Consider the following 17,030-nt stretch of genomic DNA (forward strand, 5'->3'; position numbering starts at 1 on the left):
GCATGTTTACATATTTGTATGGGAAAACAAGACAAACTTTTGCAATGCATGCAACATTTAATGCAATGAATTCAGGAATCTCTGATCTGATTTATGACCTTTTTAGGCTTTAATTTGTGGAATTAAATTGGTGCATTAAATTGTATTTACCTTATCTTTCCTCACTGCAGATGTGAAGTTGGCATGACACACTGGGCACAATGCAATGACACCCCGGTGAAGTTTGCCCGTTTCCCTGTAACTGGTCTTGTGGAAGGACGAAGCTATGTGTTTCGAGTGCGCGCGGTGAACAAGGCGGGCATGAGCCATCCGTCCCGTGTGTCTGAACCAGTAGCTGCTATGGACCCCGCAGACCGCGCAAGAAAGGGTAAAACCAGATTAACACAGAAAATATATAAAAACTAAACAAAGCAAGCAGTACAATATACTGTCTTTCTGTAGGTCCCTCTGCTCCATGGACTGGACAAATCATTGTGACTGAGGAGGAGCCTGTGGGTGAGAAATTTCGCATTAAAATGATCTGTTACTTTTTTTTAAGTTTACCATTTTCATTAAAAACCCTATGGACGCCCGTTTCCATCTATATGTCTATAAAATAATGTAATGTAATGTAACCATATCTATTCATGTAGAGGGCGTGGTTCCTGGCAGACCTCGTGATCTCTCAGTTATTGAGGCCACTAAAAACTATGTGGTGTTGAGCTGGAAGCCTCCAGGCGATAAAGGTCACGAAGGGGTTATGTATTACGTGGAGAAGGTCAGAGAATTTCATAGCCTCTACCAGTGGCGTTTATATATTCGATAAAGCTTTATGTTTGTCAAGATTGCTAGTTGGTTTAGTAATAGTATGTGTGTTTGTGTGTAGTGTGTATCTGGCACAGACAGCTGGCAGCGAGTCAACACTGAAATCCCAGTCAAATCTCCACGTTTTGCTCTTTTTGATCTGGCTGAGGGCAAGTCTTACCGCTTCCGCGTTCGCTGCTGCAACTCAGCTGGTGTCGGTGAACCATCAGAACCGACCGAAGCCACCACGGTTGGGGACAAGCTGGGTATGATATATTCACACTGAAAACTAGAAAAATTGTCCAAATTTACCCCTCATTTGTGACCCTGGACCACAAAACCAGTCTTAAGTAGCACAGGTATATTTGTAGCAATAGCCAAACATACATTTTATGGGTCAAAATTATTGATTTTTCTTTTATGCCAAAAATCATTAGGATATTAAGTAACGATCATGTTCCATGAAGATATTGAGTAAATTTCCTACCATAAATATATCAAAACTTAATTTTTGATTAGTAATATGCATTGCTAAAAACAACTTTAAAGGCAATTTTTTTGCACCCTCAGATTCCAGATATTCAAATAATTGTATCTCTGCCTAATATTGTCCTATCCTAACATACCATACATCCATGGAAAGCTTTTTTATTCAGCTTTCAGATAATATATAAGTCTCAATTTCAAAAATTGACCCTGGTGACTGGTTTTGAGGTCCAGAGTCATATTTACAATTTATGCACTTTTTTACTAACATAATTACAGCATGCAGATAAAATTGGCTGAATATAATATAAAGTCTATAAAAGCATAATGTGTAATGGTGCAATTGACTTTTTCATTGCCTGCCTCTAGATATCCCATCAGCCCCTGGCCGTGTGGTTCCTACCCGCAATACAGACACATCTGTGGTGGTTTCATGGGAAGCGTCACGTGATGCTAAAGAGCTGGTGGGCTACTACATTGAGACCAGCATTACCGGGAGCAATGCTTGGGAACCATGCAACAACAAACCAGTTAAAGGCACAAGGTATACAGAGACATACAGTGTAATTAATTAAATCACACAAGCAAGAGTGCTGTAATTTGGTGATAGCAGTTATCACAGTCTAATATTCAGTACAACAGCATGATTCTAAAAGTTATATTGTTTTTATACAACATTTGTGACCCTGGACTACAAAACCAGTCATAAGGATCAATTTTTCAAAATTTGAAAAATTTGAAAAATTTGAAAAATTGTTCAAAATTAGATTTTTTTTTTTCAAAATTTGAAACATTTGAACATTTGGAATACTATAGACTGCCAAAAGTTATAACAAATCAAGAAGAAGAGTGCAAAAATACTGTCTGAGGAACAAAAGGCATTTGTGGTTGGCCAAACTGAACCAGGATTTCCAGGGCAAGAATCTTGACAACATTCATGTTTGTTCTTATCATTTGCAGTCAAGTAGGTGAAATATTAGTGTAATATCTTAAATAACACTGCTTGAATGTATCTTTACCACCTATAGACCAATTCTGAGTAAACGTCACAGTGATGTCACTTGCAGCTGCACGTGCATAGTGGTTACAGAAAAACACTGGTAATAAGTAGAGGTAAATGGGTAAAATCCATAAGAATAAGAGAAAAAAAACTATTTTTGTGTCTTGATGTCAAAATCGGAATGTAAATAATTTTTATAGAATACTCTTGTCAAAGACGCCATTTAAAGCTAAATGCAGATGTTTAAATGTACATACTATGGATGTAAACTGCTATGATTACTCTACTTTTAAAGCATAAATTTGATTTAAACAGTAGGTCTACTTAATATTCACATATGCTTTTTAAAGGGGACGTATTGTATTAGCCCTACAGTTAAAGCATGACATATTATTTTAACCTATTACTATTAACATTTTTTCATAACATTTACTTATTTTAACTCACAATTCTGACTTTTTTTCTCACAAATGCAGGTTTATTTCTCATAATTTTGAGTATTTTTTGTCAATACTGAGGGGGAAAAAAAGGCAGAAGTGTGGGATATGAACTCCTATTCTGAGCCGAGGAGAAAAGAGAGAATGACGAGTTGTTTTTCCTTATTAGAATTGTGAGATATAATCTCAGAATTGCAAGAATAAACTCAGAATTTTGAATTATAAAATCAAATTGACCTTTTTTGTATTCTTTTATTCCATGGCTTTATAGACTGCCTCTTGAAATCCATCATTTTCCGTTACCAGATAGGCTCCGTCCACAAAAACTGTCATCCCTGTTTCGGGTCTGTAAGACTATCCCACTATCTAACATCAATTTCACTGAATAACAGTGCTTATCGCTGGGTGACAAACTCTTGTAATATGTGGAGAACATTTTGAAAATGACATCTAATCAATATAATCTATAATCTTTTTAAATGTAACTATTCTGTACCATATCCTTGTAATTCTCTAGCCGTAAAGACTATTTCTCCGGGGTTTTCTGCAACCATGATGTGTGTGCATCCCGAATGTTTGCACACCAATAATTGGTCTATTAAATTTAGTTATTGTGGCCTTTTCTGCTTCCTTCTCTATATGATTTAGCAGCTTCCACACAGTTTTTTTTTCATGGTTTAGACAGCATAAATTAGCAGAAGAACATAATCAGTAGTGCATTAACCGTGCAGTCCATGCTGTTGTTTACATCCGAGTATCACCAATATGGCCACGCATCCAAATTGTGACACAAGTGCAAACCCTCTATAAATGCTTGAACTGTGTGAGACTTTCATTTTATGTTGTAACATATTATTATCTGTCCATATGTGTTCACACAGGTTCATCTGTCATGGCTTGACCACGGGCGAGAGTTACGTTTTCCGAGTAAGAGCCGTCAATGCTGCAGGAATCAGTGAATTCTCACAGGAATCAGAATCCATTACAGTTAAAGCTGCCATTGGTGAGTCATTTATGAACTTGTATTGGTGCCATCAAGATCTTTAGAATATGACTTCACTTTTCCAACTTTCACTTTTTAATTCTGATCACTGTACTTGACTTACGCATTCCACACGTCCTGTATGACACGTTAGTGTCAAGGCCACAGCTACCAAACTCCAGCTCCGCTCCCTGCATTTCTCCCAGGGGTCAGGACTTGTAGACCTCCTCTAGTTTGGGTCACAACTGATCCAACATAGTGGTGACTACAAAACCAGTTCACCCGCTCTCCCACGTACACTCCTTCCCACTCCCTCAGTCTTTTCAAACTTGTCCCTTCTGCATGTCTTTCACGCTTGTCATGTCCTTTAACAACCATGAGACAACCATGACTCTGTTGGGCATCATGCTTACTCATCCATTATGAAACACGCTTTTATAGTGCACATCTTATTTCTAATCAAAGCAGTACTTTCTGGCACAAAAACTCAATGCATACATATGGATTTACACTAAATACAACAATAAAACACAATAGAACAGCATAAATTACAAAAAAGAAAATAAAATCCACAATACACCAAGAGAGTTGTTTAGGAGAGTGTTTTTTGATTATTGTCTCTGCTTGTTTTTTTGACTGTAATATCTAAAAATAAATTTGATTGGCAAAAGTAGTTTCTTATTGTAAAAGTTACACTATTTTTAAAACAGCCGCAGATCTGAGTAAAAATCAGTGCTGGTTAATATGTAAAATTAGTCCTAAACCATAATATTAGTATTGTAATTTTATTAAATTACAAATTGTATTAATTTTTATTAAATACTCACATTTTATTTTACACTGCAATTGTTTTAGTTTTTATAATTTAAAAAATAAAATAAAAATATGATTTTTATTGTTATTATATTTATGTACAAAGTACATATATTTATTTTTTCATCCTTAGCTGATCAAATGCCTATGCTGTGACTTTGTTTTTTCTAGAGTTTTTTTTCCAAGCACAAAATGAATTTATTTTTTAATTAGCAATTGTCGTTATTTTACATGCCAATCAATAAATACGATTTAAGTTGTCAGCCGTCATAATTAAAAATTAATATTTAAACATTAATGCTAAAAATAAAAACGGAATAGGCACTCACTATTTGCTATTCTTTTAGTTGCTGGTCGATTTTTGCATTTTGTGGATGTCATTGAGTTTTTTGTGCCTTCATGTTATGCTATAGTGTGATGTTGTGTCTTTTTTCATAAAGGTTCAGTGCAAATCACATTTGTGATGTTAAAATGCATAAACTACATTAAATAACTGCATCATCTCCTGTATGATCTTTTTAAACTTTCACCTCATTTCCTTTTGCTCATTTCTCCTGACAATAACTTGCAGTTTCATTGCTTGTTTTCATTCCCTCTTTTCATAACTAGAATATAATAATGAAATAGCAAAGTTCATTTCTTTTGCATGCATGCAGGCTTCCGCTTTACTTTTCTACTGAGATGAACTTGAATAGTTAGACTAAAGGAATTAAATGTGAAGCATTCTGAATGTGTTTGAATTGTATTCATGTCTGCTCTCTTTTGCTGTTTTCTCTGCTAACTCCTGTAGGGGGCGGTATTCCTCATGGTGTGTGTCTGGAGTCAGGGGGTAATGGGGTCGGACTAACCCAGCACAGCTCTTGCGGAGTGGGCAGGCATGCGGCGCCTCACTCCCTTGCTGACACGCCTCTAACACGCATAGCTAATGTTAGTGAGAGGGTTGAGGGAGGGGGTCAAAACACTGGCTATCCAGCTGCATTAAATGAAGGCAAACAGGGCAAGAGAACCAGTCAGCAGGCACCAGAACCTGCTGATGGGCAGGAAAATGCTAAACAGGTTGCAAACTCTAGCACTGAATTGTTAAAGCCCAACAGTATCCTAAAGGAGTCGGCAACAGAATTGCCGGAGAGTCGTAAGTCCTCAGTAAACTCTTCTCCGGAACAAGAGAAAGCAGGAGAGCGAGAGAGAGGACGAAGAAGCTCAGGTGAGAAGAGTGAGCGAGAACCATCTCTCTGGAACGTCACCCATCGGCATCCCTCCTCAGATTTGACGTGTCTCCATTTTCTCCTTTCCTGTTGTTTTTTCCATTCATTTTAATTCATTTCTTTGCATTTTTGCATCTTGTTTCTTTTTTATACACTTATTTAGTGTACTGCAATTTATCCAGTTCACTTATTAATCATGTATTTGCTCATTATTGTCAAACTGACCCTTGTGGAAAAGAAGTACACTTGATCATACTTTTACAGTACTAATTACACAAATACTATAATATACTATATATAATAAACTAGAATATACTTAAGTGCAAACTGAATGTGATGTTTTTGGACACTTAATTGCATGTTAATTGCAATTAAATAAAAATGTATGTTTTACATTTATATTAAATGCAAATTTAAACTATAATACATTTAATACACGTAAGTGTAAAAAGCACTTTTATGCAATTAGATGAACTTCAGAGTGCTTTTAAGACCTACTTAAGTAGGACTTAAGTACCTTTTTATAATTACTTAAGTTGTTTTTAAAATATGCCAAATATACTGATAAGCATTTATGGTAAAATAAAATACTTATGTCATGTGTTTAAATATATTTGTAATTACACATTAAGGATTAAGTTGCAATTTAGTACATGTAAAATATTTTAAGTTAAAATGTAATGTTGAATAACACACTACAGTTAAAATTATACTCAATTACTTTACATTACAATGTTGGTCAACACATCAGATAAGTATGCTTACGTTTTTTTAAATACTGTTCTTAAGTGTGTTTTTAAAACAAAAGATTATTTAAAAATTAATTTAGGTTATTTAAAATGGTGTAAAATGTACTTTAAAGTAAAACTTTTACATTATTACAAAGTGCACTTTTTCAAAGTGTACTTAAGTGTGTTTAAAAACAGTCGTGAAAGTGTCTCTTCAAGTCACTTAAGTGGCTTTTTTTTATTAATATATTATTTGCAAGAACAGTCTTTAAAAATATACTTTTAAGACTTGAAATACACTACAAGTTCACATTCAGAACAGTTAAGTGAACTACTTTTTCACAAGGCCTTTCATGAAATTAGCATATTGCAGTTGTTTTATTGACCTTGTAATCATGCTATGGTTATAAGTATATCAACACGCAAGTAAGTAAGTCAACCACATTGGAAAATCCAACTAAAACCAGTTTCTAATGGTTTCTTGCTGGTCCAAGCTGGTCTACATAGTTGATTAGCTAAATCTAGTTTTGATCTGGTTGACCAAGCTAGTAGAGCAGCTTGAGTCAGAAACATTAACCAGAAACAAAAACCAACCTGATCATCTTAAACTGGTATGACCTGGTTTTTCCAATTTGGGCATCTTTAGTATGGTAAGTCTTCTCAGCTGCAGACATTTTAAACCCTCAAATAACATCACTGTCCACACGATTGCATCAAGGGATCCTTTTTGGCTTCTTTTATGCCACCAGCCACAACTGACAATATGCTGGACACCTCCCTACTATATGATACCCTCCTTGCAATGTCATAGTGTCAGTCTGTATATTTACAGTTCTGTGTGTGGTTTGGATCGTTTACTCCACATATGCCAGTACACGCTCAGTCTGTCATAAGTTTCCTTTATACTACAAATGTGACTCAGTCTTAACTGCCATATTTTGTTATGCCAGCTTCACCCGCTCCACCCTACGGCATCACCGTGTTGGAGTGTGTGAGGGACTCAATGGTATTAGCCTGGAAACAACCCACTTTCATCGGTGGTGCTGACATTACTGGTTACTTCATTGATTACCGTGAGGTCATCGGTGGAGTCCCGGGAAAATGGCATGAGGCGAATATTAAGTCTGTCAGTGAAAGAGCTTATAGAGTAAGTAGGAGATTTGTGTAATAGCAAGCTAAACATTAGACCATAAGGTGCTGATTTGTGACCTCCAATCTTGTCTTTCTGTTTAGGTTTCAGAGCTGAAGGAAAACATGCTGTACCAGTTCCAGGTACGTGCTGCCAATATGGCTGGCGTGGGCATCCCGTCTCTTCCCAGTGAGACATTCAAGTGTGAGGAGTGGACTATTGCTGTACCGGGTAGGCACAAACTAGTTTGAAAATAAAAAAAAGTATATATTTTTACTTTCCAGAGCTGTAAAGTTTACTTACAATAAATGTGACCCTTGTGAAAAAAAGTACACTTAAGTACTCTTTTTTAAAAAAACATACTTAAAAGAGTACTCAAGTGTGAATATACTCAAGTATGAACTGAATGTAATGTTTTCGGACACTTAATTGCATGCTAATTGCAATTAAATGAAAATTAATTATAGTTAAAATTTATATAAATTAATTAAGAAATGTGACCCTTGTGAAAAAGTACACTTAAGTACTCTTAAAAAACATACTTAAAAGAGTACTTAAGTGCAAATATACTCAATTATGAACTGAATGTAACGTTTTCAGACACTTCATTGCATGCTAATTGCAATTAAATTAAAATTTAGTTATAGTTAAAATTTATATTAAGTGGATTTAGCTGAACTTTAGAGGGACTTAAGTAGGACTTAAGTATATCTAATTTCATAATTGTACTGTGTTTGAAATATGGTTAAAGTAGCTAAATAAAATGTGTGCTAAACTTAAATATCCTTAAATATACTTGAATGTCATTACAGACTGTCATTTTAGTATACTTAAGGATTAAAAGTGTACTTAAATGTGAGAGAAACAATATACTTTATATATATATGCTCTACACTAAAAACCTGTTTTTAGGACCACCCCATGACCTCCAAGTGCAGGAGGTACGTAAGGACTCTCTTGTCTTGCTCTGGAAACCGCCTGTCTACCAGGGTCGTGACCCTGTCAATGGATACTACATTGACATCAAAGAGGCTGAGGCAGACTTTGAGATGTGGAGAGGAGTCAATGAGAAAGCTACTGACAAGACATTCATGAAGGTTTGTATGCGTATAGAAGCTGTGAGGCAGTGGAGTTTGTTTAGGGTTGTGATATTGGCATACCCTTGAGAAAACGTATCCTTGTAGCATGCTTTCACAAATGAGTATGTATTATGGAAATCATTTAAAAGAATTTACTTAAGTACAAACTCAATGTTTTTGGACACTTAACTGCATGTTATTTGCAATTAAAATAAAAATATATTATGGTTTAAGTTTGTATTAAATGCAGGTAGCTGAACTTGAGAGTGTTTTTAACACACTTAAGTAGCACTTTTGTATACGTAATTTCACAGTTACTTCTATTGTCTTCGAAATATGGTTAAAGTGCTGTTAAATGTACTTAAAGGCATTTATGGTCAAATATACTTTAATTTAATTTCTACTGAAACTTGTATGTCATGTTTTTAAATATATTAGTAATTACATATTTGAAATGATAATTGCAATTTAGTACATGATATATTAATATTAATACATGTACTGTAGTATTGGAGTATGTCAAAATAAGCACAGCAAAATATTCTTAAAACAAAAACTCAAAATGTACTTTATAACTTTTAATTTTACAGTATTACAAAATGCACCTTTTCAAAGTGTACTTAAGTGTGTTATGAACTTAAGTTTCTTTCTTTAAGTCACTTAAGTGACCTTTTATTTTATTAATATTATATTATCTGCAAATCTTATAATTTAAGATTTGAAGTAAACTATGTACAATATTTGCATTTAATACAATTAAGTACACTTCTTTTCTCAGATAGGTTGGTTTATCGTGTTAAATGTTGTTTTTCTCATTCTAGATCAAGAATCTGAAAGCGGGGGAGTCGTATGTTTTCCGTGTGCGTGCTCAGAACAAAGCTGGCGTGGGAAAAGCATCAGATCCAACAGAAGCGGTTGAGGCAGTTACTAAACCAGGTACTAAACAAGAATTTCTCAGATAACATTACTGTACTGCAAAATAGCTACTGCAGATCAAATTTAAAAATCAATGTGAACTGAAAATGTTCCTTATCTTTTTGTGTACAATTCATACTTTTGTCTTCATGATCTTTCTTCAAATAACTTGATTTATCTGTATCGCAACTTCATTTTTCAACCTCTGACCTCCAAACACAGGCTGTATTGAGACTGCTTTTCATGACCCAGTCAATTCCTGATGGATGAAATCAGTTCTGCCATTTTTTCTGTTGAATATCCTGTTTCATTCTGAGAAATCGGCTATTACAGTAATGAAAAGGATTGTAAATACTGTTGACTTTAAGCTGAAGCAGACCATGCTGAACTTGATTCAGAGTATATGTTGAACAAAACCATATGCGGGTATGTCAAAGTGAACAGGAAGGACAAAACAACACAAACATGTAATCTTTACCATCGATGCTTTAGGAAGTGAGGAGTTAAAATTCCAGATTTAACTCTAAAACAAATCAAAACCGACAAGACGTATGTACTCTCAACAAAAGCCAACAAGCTGTTTCTTTCTCACAGGCACTAACGAGATAGTTGTGAATGTTGATGATGATGGCGTCATTTCACTGAATTTTGAGTGCTCTAACCTCACCGCTGACTCCAAATTCGTCTGGTCCAAGAACTACGAGGAAATGACAGAACCTGACCGCATGACCTTAGAGACCAAGGGTAACAAGTAAGTATGTATGTGCTAATGAGTTTGTTAAATTACTAATTATTAAATTTTAAATAATGTCATCATTTAACCACCATCATGTCCTTCCAAATCCATAAGACTTTTGTTCTTTAGAAAAAATTGTAAATAGAATAGTTACAATTAAAAATGTGCTGAAAATGTCCTCACACTCAGGCCAAACAGCTGATAAAAATATCACAAGTAATCCACACCACTCCACCAATTAACGTCTAGTTGTAAGAAACAAATCCATCATAAATATTTTTGTGCGTCCATTAAAAGTTTAGGTAATCAACATTTGCAAGCTTTAAAAAGTACATAAAGATATAACAAAAGTAATCCAAATGAATCGAGCAGTTTAATCCCAGTCTTCTGAAGAGACACAATATGGTAAACAGATTTCATTTAGGCTTTTATTCACATATAAATATTGACCAGTTCACATATATAGAGCAAATCAAAGCAATATGCTTCAAATATGCTTGCCTGACATGTGAGAACAAACCTCAGTGGTTCTGCATGCACGTTTGAGCTTCTGTTTGTTCCTTTTAATCGGTGGACAAAAATCATGAGAGAATATTTAAAATATCTTCATTTTTGTTTTAAAGATGAGGGTTTGGAAAAACATGAGGTTGAGTAAATGATGACAGACTTTGTATTTTTGGTTAAACTATTATTTTCAAACCAACTTGTATACATTCTGATTAATCATATTTAAAAATCTTAGGCTGGATATTTACAAAAATATATTATCTATTAAATGTTGCAAACAATCTCTTCACATGTACAAAAAAAAAATGATTAGCATGGGATCATCTTTCCGTAATTTTTCAATACTGCTCTGTAGGTCTAAAGCCATCTTTAAAACGCCTTCAGAAGAAGACCTGGGTATCTACTCTTGTTTTGTGACACACACTGATGGAGCCTCCGCCAGCTACACGCTCTCTGAGGAAAGTGAGTTTATTGACCTTTTCCATTTTTATTTGTTTGAATTTACCAAGTCAACACTGGTTATTGATTCTAACTACTTCTCTGTCCTGTTTCTGACAGCTCTTAAAGAACTCCTGAAGATCAGCCACGACCACAAATTCCCCAGTGAGTTATCATTACATCACTTTTGAAATGTTTCACATTATCAGCTTTTTATTTTTAATGTGTGAGCACTTGCTTTGTCTTGTGCTCTTTTAAGAGTACTTTTTGTGGAAATAATACGTTATAATACTTTAAAATAATACACTTAAGTGTGAACTGAATGTAATGTTTTAGGACACTTAATTGCATGTTATTTGCAGTTAAATGAAAATGTATTACAGTTTAAATTGATATCAAATGAAGATAGCTTTTGAGTCACTTAAAGGAGAAGTCCACTTCCACTGCGGCTTCAAACAATCCCAAATGCGGTTGTAAATGATCCTAGACGAGAAAGAAGGGTCTTATCTAGCAAAACGATTGGTTATTTTCATTTGAAAAATACAATTTATATACTTTTTAATGTCAAACGCTCGTCCTGTCTTACTCTGCCGGGACTGTTTTTTTTTCCGGTTTATGACAGTTAGGGTATGTCGAAAAACTCCCATCTCATGTTCCCCCTCAACTTCGAAATCTCCCTATATCTCTGTTTTACCTTTTTTGTTAAGGGTGTTTGATCTTCTTTGCATGTTCACTTTGCAAAGACTGGGGCCGGTACTTCTGCAGCGATGTAGGATGATTTTGAAATGATTTTTGAAGTTGAGGGAGAAAATACAATTGGAGTTTTTCGACATACCCTAACTGTCTTGAGCCAGAATACACAGAGTTCAGGGAGAGAAAGGCAAGACGAGTGTTTGAGATTAAAAAGTATTTAAATTGTATTTTTTTAATGAAAATAACTTATCGTTTCGCTAGATAAGATCCTTCTTCCTCAGCTCGTTTACAACCGCATTTGTGATCGTTTTTAAACTGCATTTTGAAAGTTCAGAATCGGGGCACCATATCAGTCCATTATATGGAGAAAAATGCTGAAATGTTTTCCTCAAAAAAACTAATTTTTTTACGACTGAAGAAAGAAAGACATGAACATCTTGGATGACAAGGGGGTGAGTACATTATCTGTAAATTTTTGTTCTAGAAGTGGACTTCTCCTTTAAGTAAGACTTAAGTACATATTTACATTACATAAACTGAAACTGAAATACACTTTAATGTAATTACACAATTTTAATAATGAAGTTGCAATTTTGTGCATTTAAAATACGTTAACTTTAAATGTCATACCAAAGTATAACACTACAGTTGAAATTAAAATCAAGTACTTCACATCTGTTTTGGTATGTTAGTCAACACATCAAAATAAGTGTACATCTTTAGAGCATGACAAAGATTATTAAAACATAATGATTTAAAATAAAAAAATAATACTTTTTTACATTAAAGTATTAATGAAACTGTTAATTTGACATTATTACAAAGTGCACTTGAAATGGTTATGAAAGTTTCTCTCTTTAAGTCACTTAAGTGGTTTTTAATTTCATTAAAATTATATTATCTGCAAGTGCAGTTTTTAAATATAATAAAACATACCATAGTGAAAAATAAGTAAAATGTTTTTAAATTTTCATAAAAGTTCATGCTAAGAATACTAAAAATACATTTACATATTATGTACTTAAAAAATACCCTGCAATTGTACTTTTAGTATACTAAACTGGTATATTTAAAGTCTGCTAAATTGGAACAACTAATTTTGTATTTAATGCACTTTAATTGTGTGGAAGTAGTGCTGAAGTCCAACTAAAGATATACTTAAGTATATTTGATTGTGCTAAAGTGGAACTATTGCAAGTACACTTTAGGTACACTTTAAATATTTTGCATTTAAAGACCGATATAAGATCACACAATCCTTATCCATAGTGACATTAAAACACATTTTAGGCTTAATATCAAGAAATGTGCATTGTGCAGAAGTAGTACTCCAAGTAAAGTTTAATTACAATTTTTATATCAAGTCTTGAGCAATGTGTCAGTAAATATGTTGACTTGAACGATACTTAGTATAAAATAAATGCATTTTAAATCTATTACTTTTTTACTAGGGAATAATTTGTTTGCACAATTAAACACTTATTTTTCACAAGAGTAGTTCTGTTGAATGTATTTAAAATAGTATACTAACCAGTAATTGTTCTGTCCTATAAACAAAAGCAAATTAATATGTAAACTGGGGAAAAAAAAAAAAAATTAAAATTTAAAATACAGCTTTGTGATGTAGGATTTTTCAAACAAGATCGATGGAGTGGGAAAATCTTGTCTCGCATGACACATTCTTTGGTTAAGACAAAAACTCGTTAAGCAGGAAAGATGTATTGCTTGTCACTTTATCAATTGCATCATGCCTGGTTACGACATTGTGTTTCAATACAAAAACAGAGCGTAAGTATCAACACTCCCATTCCTTAACAAGTCTCCAATGCAACGCACATCATTCAGAACTGAATTCATGTTTTGTTCTATTGTTCTTAAAGTCCTATTTCATCTCTCCTCTCCAGTCATCCCTCTGAAGACAGAGCTGGCTGTGGAGCTGCTGGAGAAGGGCAGAGTTCGCTTCTGGTTGCAGGCTGAAAAAATATCTGCCAACGGAAAAGTTGAATACGTGTTCAATGACAATGTGATCCACCAGGGAGAGGTTTGAGAAATACAAAAAAAAACATGCAGCGCATGAAGCATTACACGTGCTACTGACTGGAAGTAGTCCTTTGGCTTGCTTCGGCATTAACAATTTTCTTTGTGTTGTAGAAATACAAGATGAACTTTGATAAAAACACTGGCATCATTGAGATGTTCATGGAGTCTCTGGGCAAAGAGGACGAGGGAACGTTTACTTTCCAGCTTCAGGATGGCAAAGCCACTAATCAGTCAAGTCTAGTGCTGATTGGAGATGGTATATCTAAAAATCTGTATACATATACATAAATGCATCTAATATATAGAGTGTGTACCAATAACAGCATCTCATTTCCTTCAGTGTTCAAGCAGTTACAGAAGGAATCAGAGTTCCAGAAGAAAGAATGGATTAGAAAGCAAGGTATGATTATATGTGCACTGCAATATTATTTAAAATGCATGTGAACAAATATGCAGTAATGTTTCAAACAGAAACATTATATACCGTTATCATATGACTTCACTACGTAATGCAGCTACTGATGTCCTGAATTCGTTAAATCTGCCATTTCAACTGCCTGGTTGCAGGCTTCATTCATTAAAATATTTAGTTTATACTAAATTTAATGGTGCAACAGTCAGTGCTTGAAGTGGGCCGGTACGCACTTCTGTATTTTAGCCTCCTGAGTACTGGGACTTTTTCATGCGTACTGGCACTTCTAACATGTTGCTGGTACTCAGAGTCGAAGCATCATTAGAAATGACACTATATAAATCACACTACCGGGAGGGGTTGCATGTCATATCGACCGATCATGTGAATGAATGCATGCGGAGTCGTTCTGTTAGGATTAGGCGTGGAGTAGAAAACTGTATTATATGCAACGCGAAAACTGTATTTTTATGTTGTTTTATAATGAACGCTGGCTAAAGGTGATTTATGCAGTGGTCAGATAGTGATTCTGAATGGATCCATATAGTAGTACAGTAAGGTGCAGTCAGGACTTATGCTTTTTTGTATTAATAATGTTTATTTAATTATTGATTGATTGTGGTGAGTACCGCCACTTCTTTTTTTCCATTGGCAACAGTCATATATTTAGCATAAATTGCAACTTAGGCTTGGTTTTAATTTATACAGCTGGTGCAACCAGCCCTTGATGTGAAGTGACTGTTAGACTGTTATTTTGCAGAAAATAAGTCACACCTGACAGTGCATTTTGGAATATAAATCACAACATGTTTCCAATTATAAGAAACACAACTTGTATTCTGGAAAACACAGTACACACAGTCTTTTTTTAATGTGCGTTCACAGTTGTGCATTTATGGACATTTTGCAACAACCTCAAATACAACCTAATCAGAAGTTATCGTTAACTAAAAATAAGACCATGAAAAAAAGAAATATTAAAAGTATTAAAAAATGTATTCTTATTAATTTCAACCAGTTCCTGTGCAATATTTCTAATTTCAGTTCAGTTACTTGATTAGTAAGTAAACGTTATTAAACATGATTTACCAAAATTATATAAATATTAATTTATAAATATTTAAAATATTTAGACATATTCTTACAAAATAAAAACTATTAAAAATGACAAAAACAAATAACAAAATTATTAAAAATGTAACAAAAAATAAAATGAAAACATCTAAAATCTAGTTAAAAAACAAAACAAACCTAACTATAGTATATCAATTTTACACTGATTAAAAGTAAGAGTTTGAAGTATTTATTTAATAATGCACATTGTGGCAATTATTCACCTATTCCATTCATCTACCTTATTAATAAAGCAGAAGTCCACTTCCAAAACAAAGATTTACATATAATGTACTCACCCCCTTGTCATCCAAGATGTTTATGTCTTTCTTTCTTCAGTCATAAAGAAATTGTGTTTTTTGAGGAAAACAGTTCAGGATTTTTCTCCCTATAATGGACTGATATGGTGCCCCAGTTTTGAACTTCCAAAATGCAGCTTAAATGCAGCTTCAAGGGGCTCTAAACGATAGGTCTTATCTAGCGAAACGATCTGTTATTTTCATTAAAAAAGTGCAATTTAAATTTTACATTTAAAAGAAAGACATGAACATCTTGGATGACAAGGGGGTGAGTATGTTATATATGAATCTTTGTTTTGGAAGTGGACTTCTCCTTTAACATAACTATAAACAAAGTGGTTTGTAGCACAAATGCTTTTATTGTTCAGTGTTTTTCTAAATCAGAAGTCATGCACATTCACAGAAAATAACGTTCATCTGCATTTCAAAATAAGGCAGACAGGCTGTGCATGGTGTTCTAGATATTGTATACCCTTCTGTGTTTGTACATTAATTATGCTGTCTATGCACTGTAAGGTCCACACTTCGTGGAGTATCTTGGTTATGAAGTCACACCTGAGTGCTGTGTGAGACTGAAGTGTAAGGTGAGCTGTCTCTCTGATTAAACACTCCAGTTCAACTCTAGTGTTGCCTGTTTCTTTATTGGTGACATGTTAACCTGTGATACAGGTTGCTAATATGAAGAAAGACTCTGTGGCGCTGTGGTATAAGGATGGACGAGAGATTAAGGTCAATGAGAAGCTGGATTTCTCTGAAGGAGTGTTGACTTTGGAGATCACCCAGGTGAGCAGCGTTTCACATGTTATTAAAAACATGGTCAACAACTCAGGTGACACATATGGCCTCCATAAGCATTTAATTATTAAGCATCTAGAATATGGTCAAGCTGAATAGAGCAATAATATGTGCAAAAAACTGGTCCCAAACTTAATGTGTTACCCATTTTTTCTCTTACTGTCTTGATTGTTCCGCATCAACTTTGTGGGAATTACCTCGTTATATTTGTTCTTTGTCAGTTCTGTTTGTGTTTCTGATTAATTCATTATTTCGATGATCTTTTCCATCTCATATTATCCATTTGGGTTTCCAGTCTTTCTCTGTTTTGTTTATTTTATTTTCATCAATTCCTGTCTCTGTTTTTGTTTGTGAAAAACATTGTGTAAATGTTATGCCAAAGACGCCAACGCAGAAAAGTCTGGTTTTCTGACATATGCAATCCTGCTTAATTTTTGTGT

At 34.2% G+C, this 17,030-nt stretch overlaps 1 protein-coding gene across 3 annotated transcripts in view; it reads left to right on the top strand.

Annotated features, from left to right (window-relative positions):
- Positions 1 to 17,030, top strand: part of myom1b (myomesin 1b) — a 47,438-nt gene that overhangs the window by 19,981 nt on the left and 10,427 nt on the right. For 2 of the 3 annotated variants that reach the window (XM_051114544.1, XM_051114545.1), the window contains exons 12-29: positions 171 to 367; positions 442 to 495; positions 633 to 757; positions 866 to 1,049; positions 1,639 to 1,813; positions 3,588 to 3,709; positions 7,385 to 7,581; positions 7,668 to 7,794; positions 8,476 to 8,660; positions 9,464 to 9,578; positions 10,152 to 10,308; positions 11,156 to 11,262; positions 11,359 to 11,403; positions 13,836 to 13,972; positions 14,083 to 14,227; positions 14,312 to 14,371; positions 16,312 to 16,379; positions 16,465 to 16,578. In XM_051114544.1, the coding sequence (XP_050970501.1) occupies positions 171 to 367; positions 442 to 495; positions 633 to 757; positions 866 to 1,049; positions 1,639 to 1,813; positions 3,588 to 3,709; positions 7,385 to 7,581; positions 7,668 to 7,794; positions 8,476 to 8,660; positions 9,464 to 9,578; positions 10,152 to 10,308; positions 11,156 to 11,262; positions 11,359 to 11,403; positions 13,836 to 13,972; positions 14,083 to 14,227; positions 14,312 to 14,371; positions 16,312 to 16,379; positions 16,465 to 16,578 (2,314 nt within the window). Of the gene's footprint in view, positions 1 to 170; positions 368 to 441; positions 496 to 632; positions 758 to 865; positions 1,050 to 1,638; positions 1,814 to 3,587; positions 3,710 to 5,291; positions 5,310 to 7,384; positions 7,582 to 7,667; positions 7,795 to 8,475; positions 8,661 to 9,463; positions 9,579 to 10,151; positions 10,309 to 11,155; positions 11,263 to 11,358; positions 11,404 to 13,835; positions 13,973 to 14,082; positions 14,228 to 14,311; positions 14,372 to 16,311; positions 16,380 to 16,464; positions 16,579 to 17,030 lie in introns of all 3 variants that reach the window. The other variant, XM_051114543.1, reaches the window with a different exon arrangement.

The sequence above is a fragment of the Labeo rohita genome, chromosome 7, assembly GCF_022985175.1.
Source record: "Labeo rohita strain BAU-BD-2019 chromosome 7, IGBB_LRoh.1.0, whole genome shotgun sequence".
NCBI classification, from domain to species: domain Eukaryota; kingdom Metazoa; phylum Chordata; class Actinopteri; order Cypriniformes; family Cyprinidae; genus Labeo; species Labeo rohita.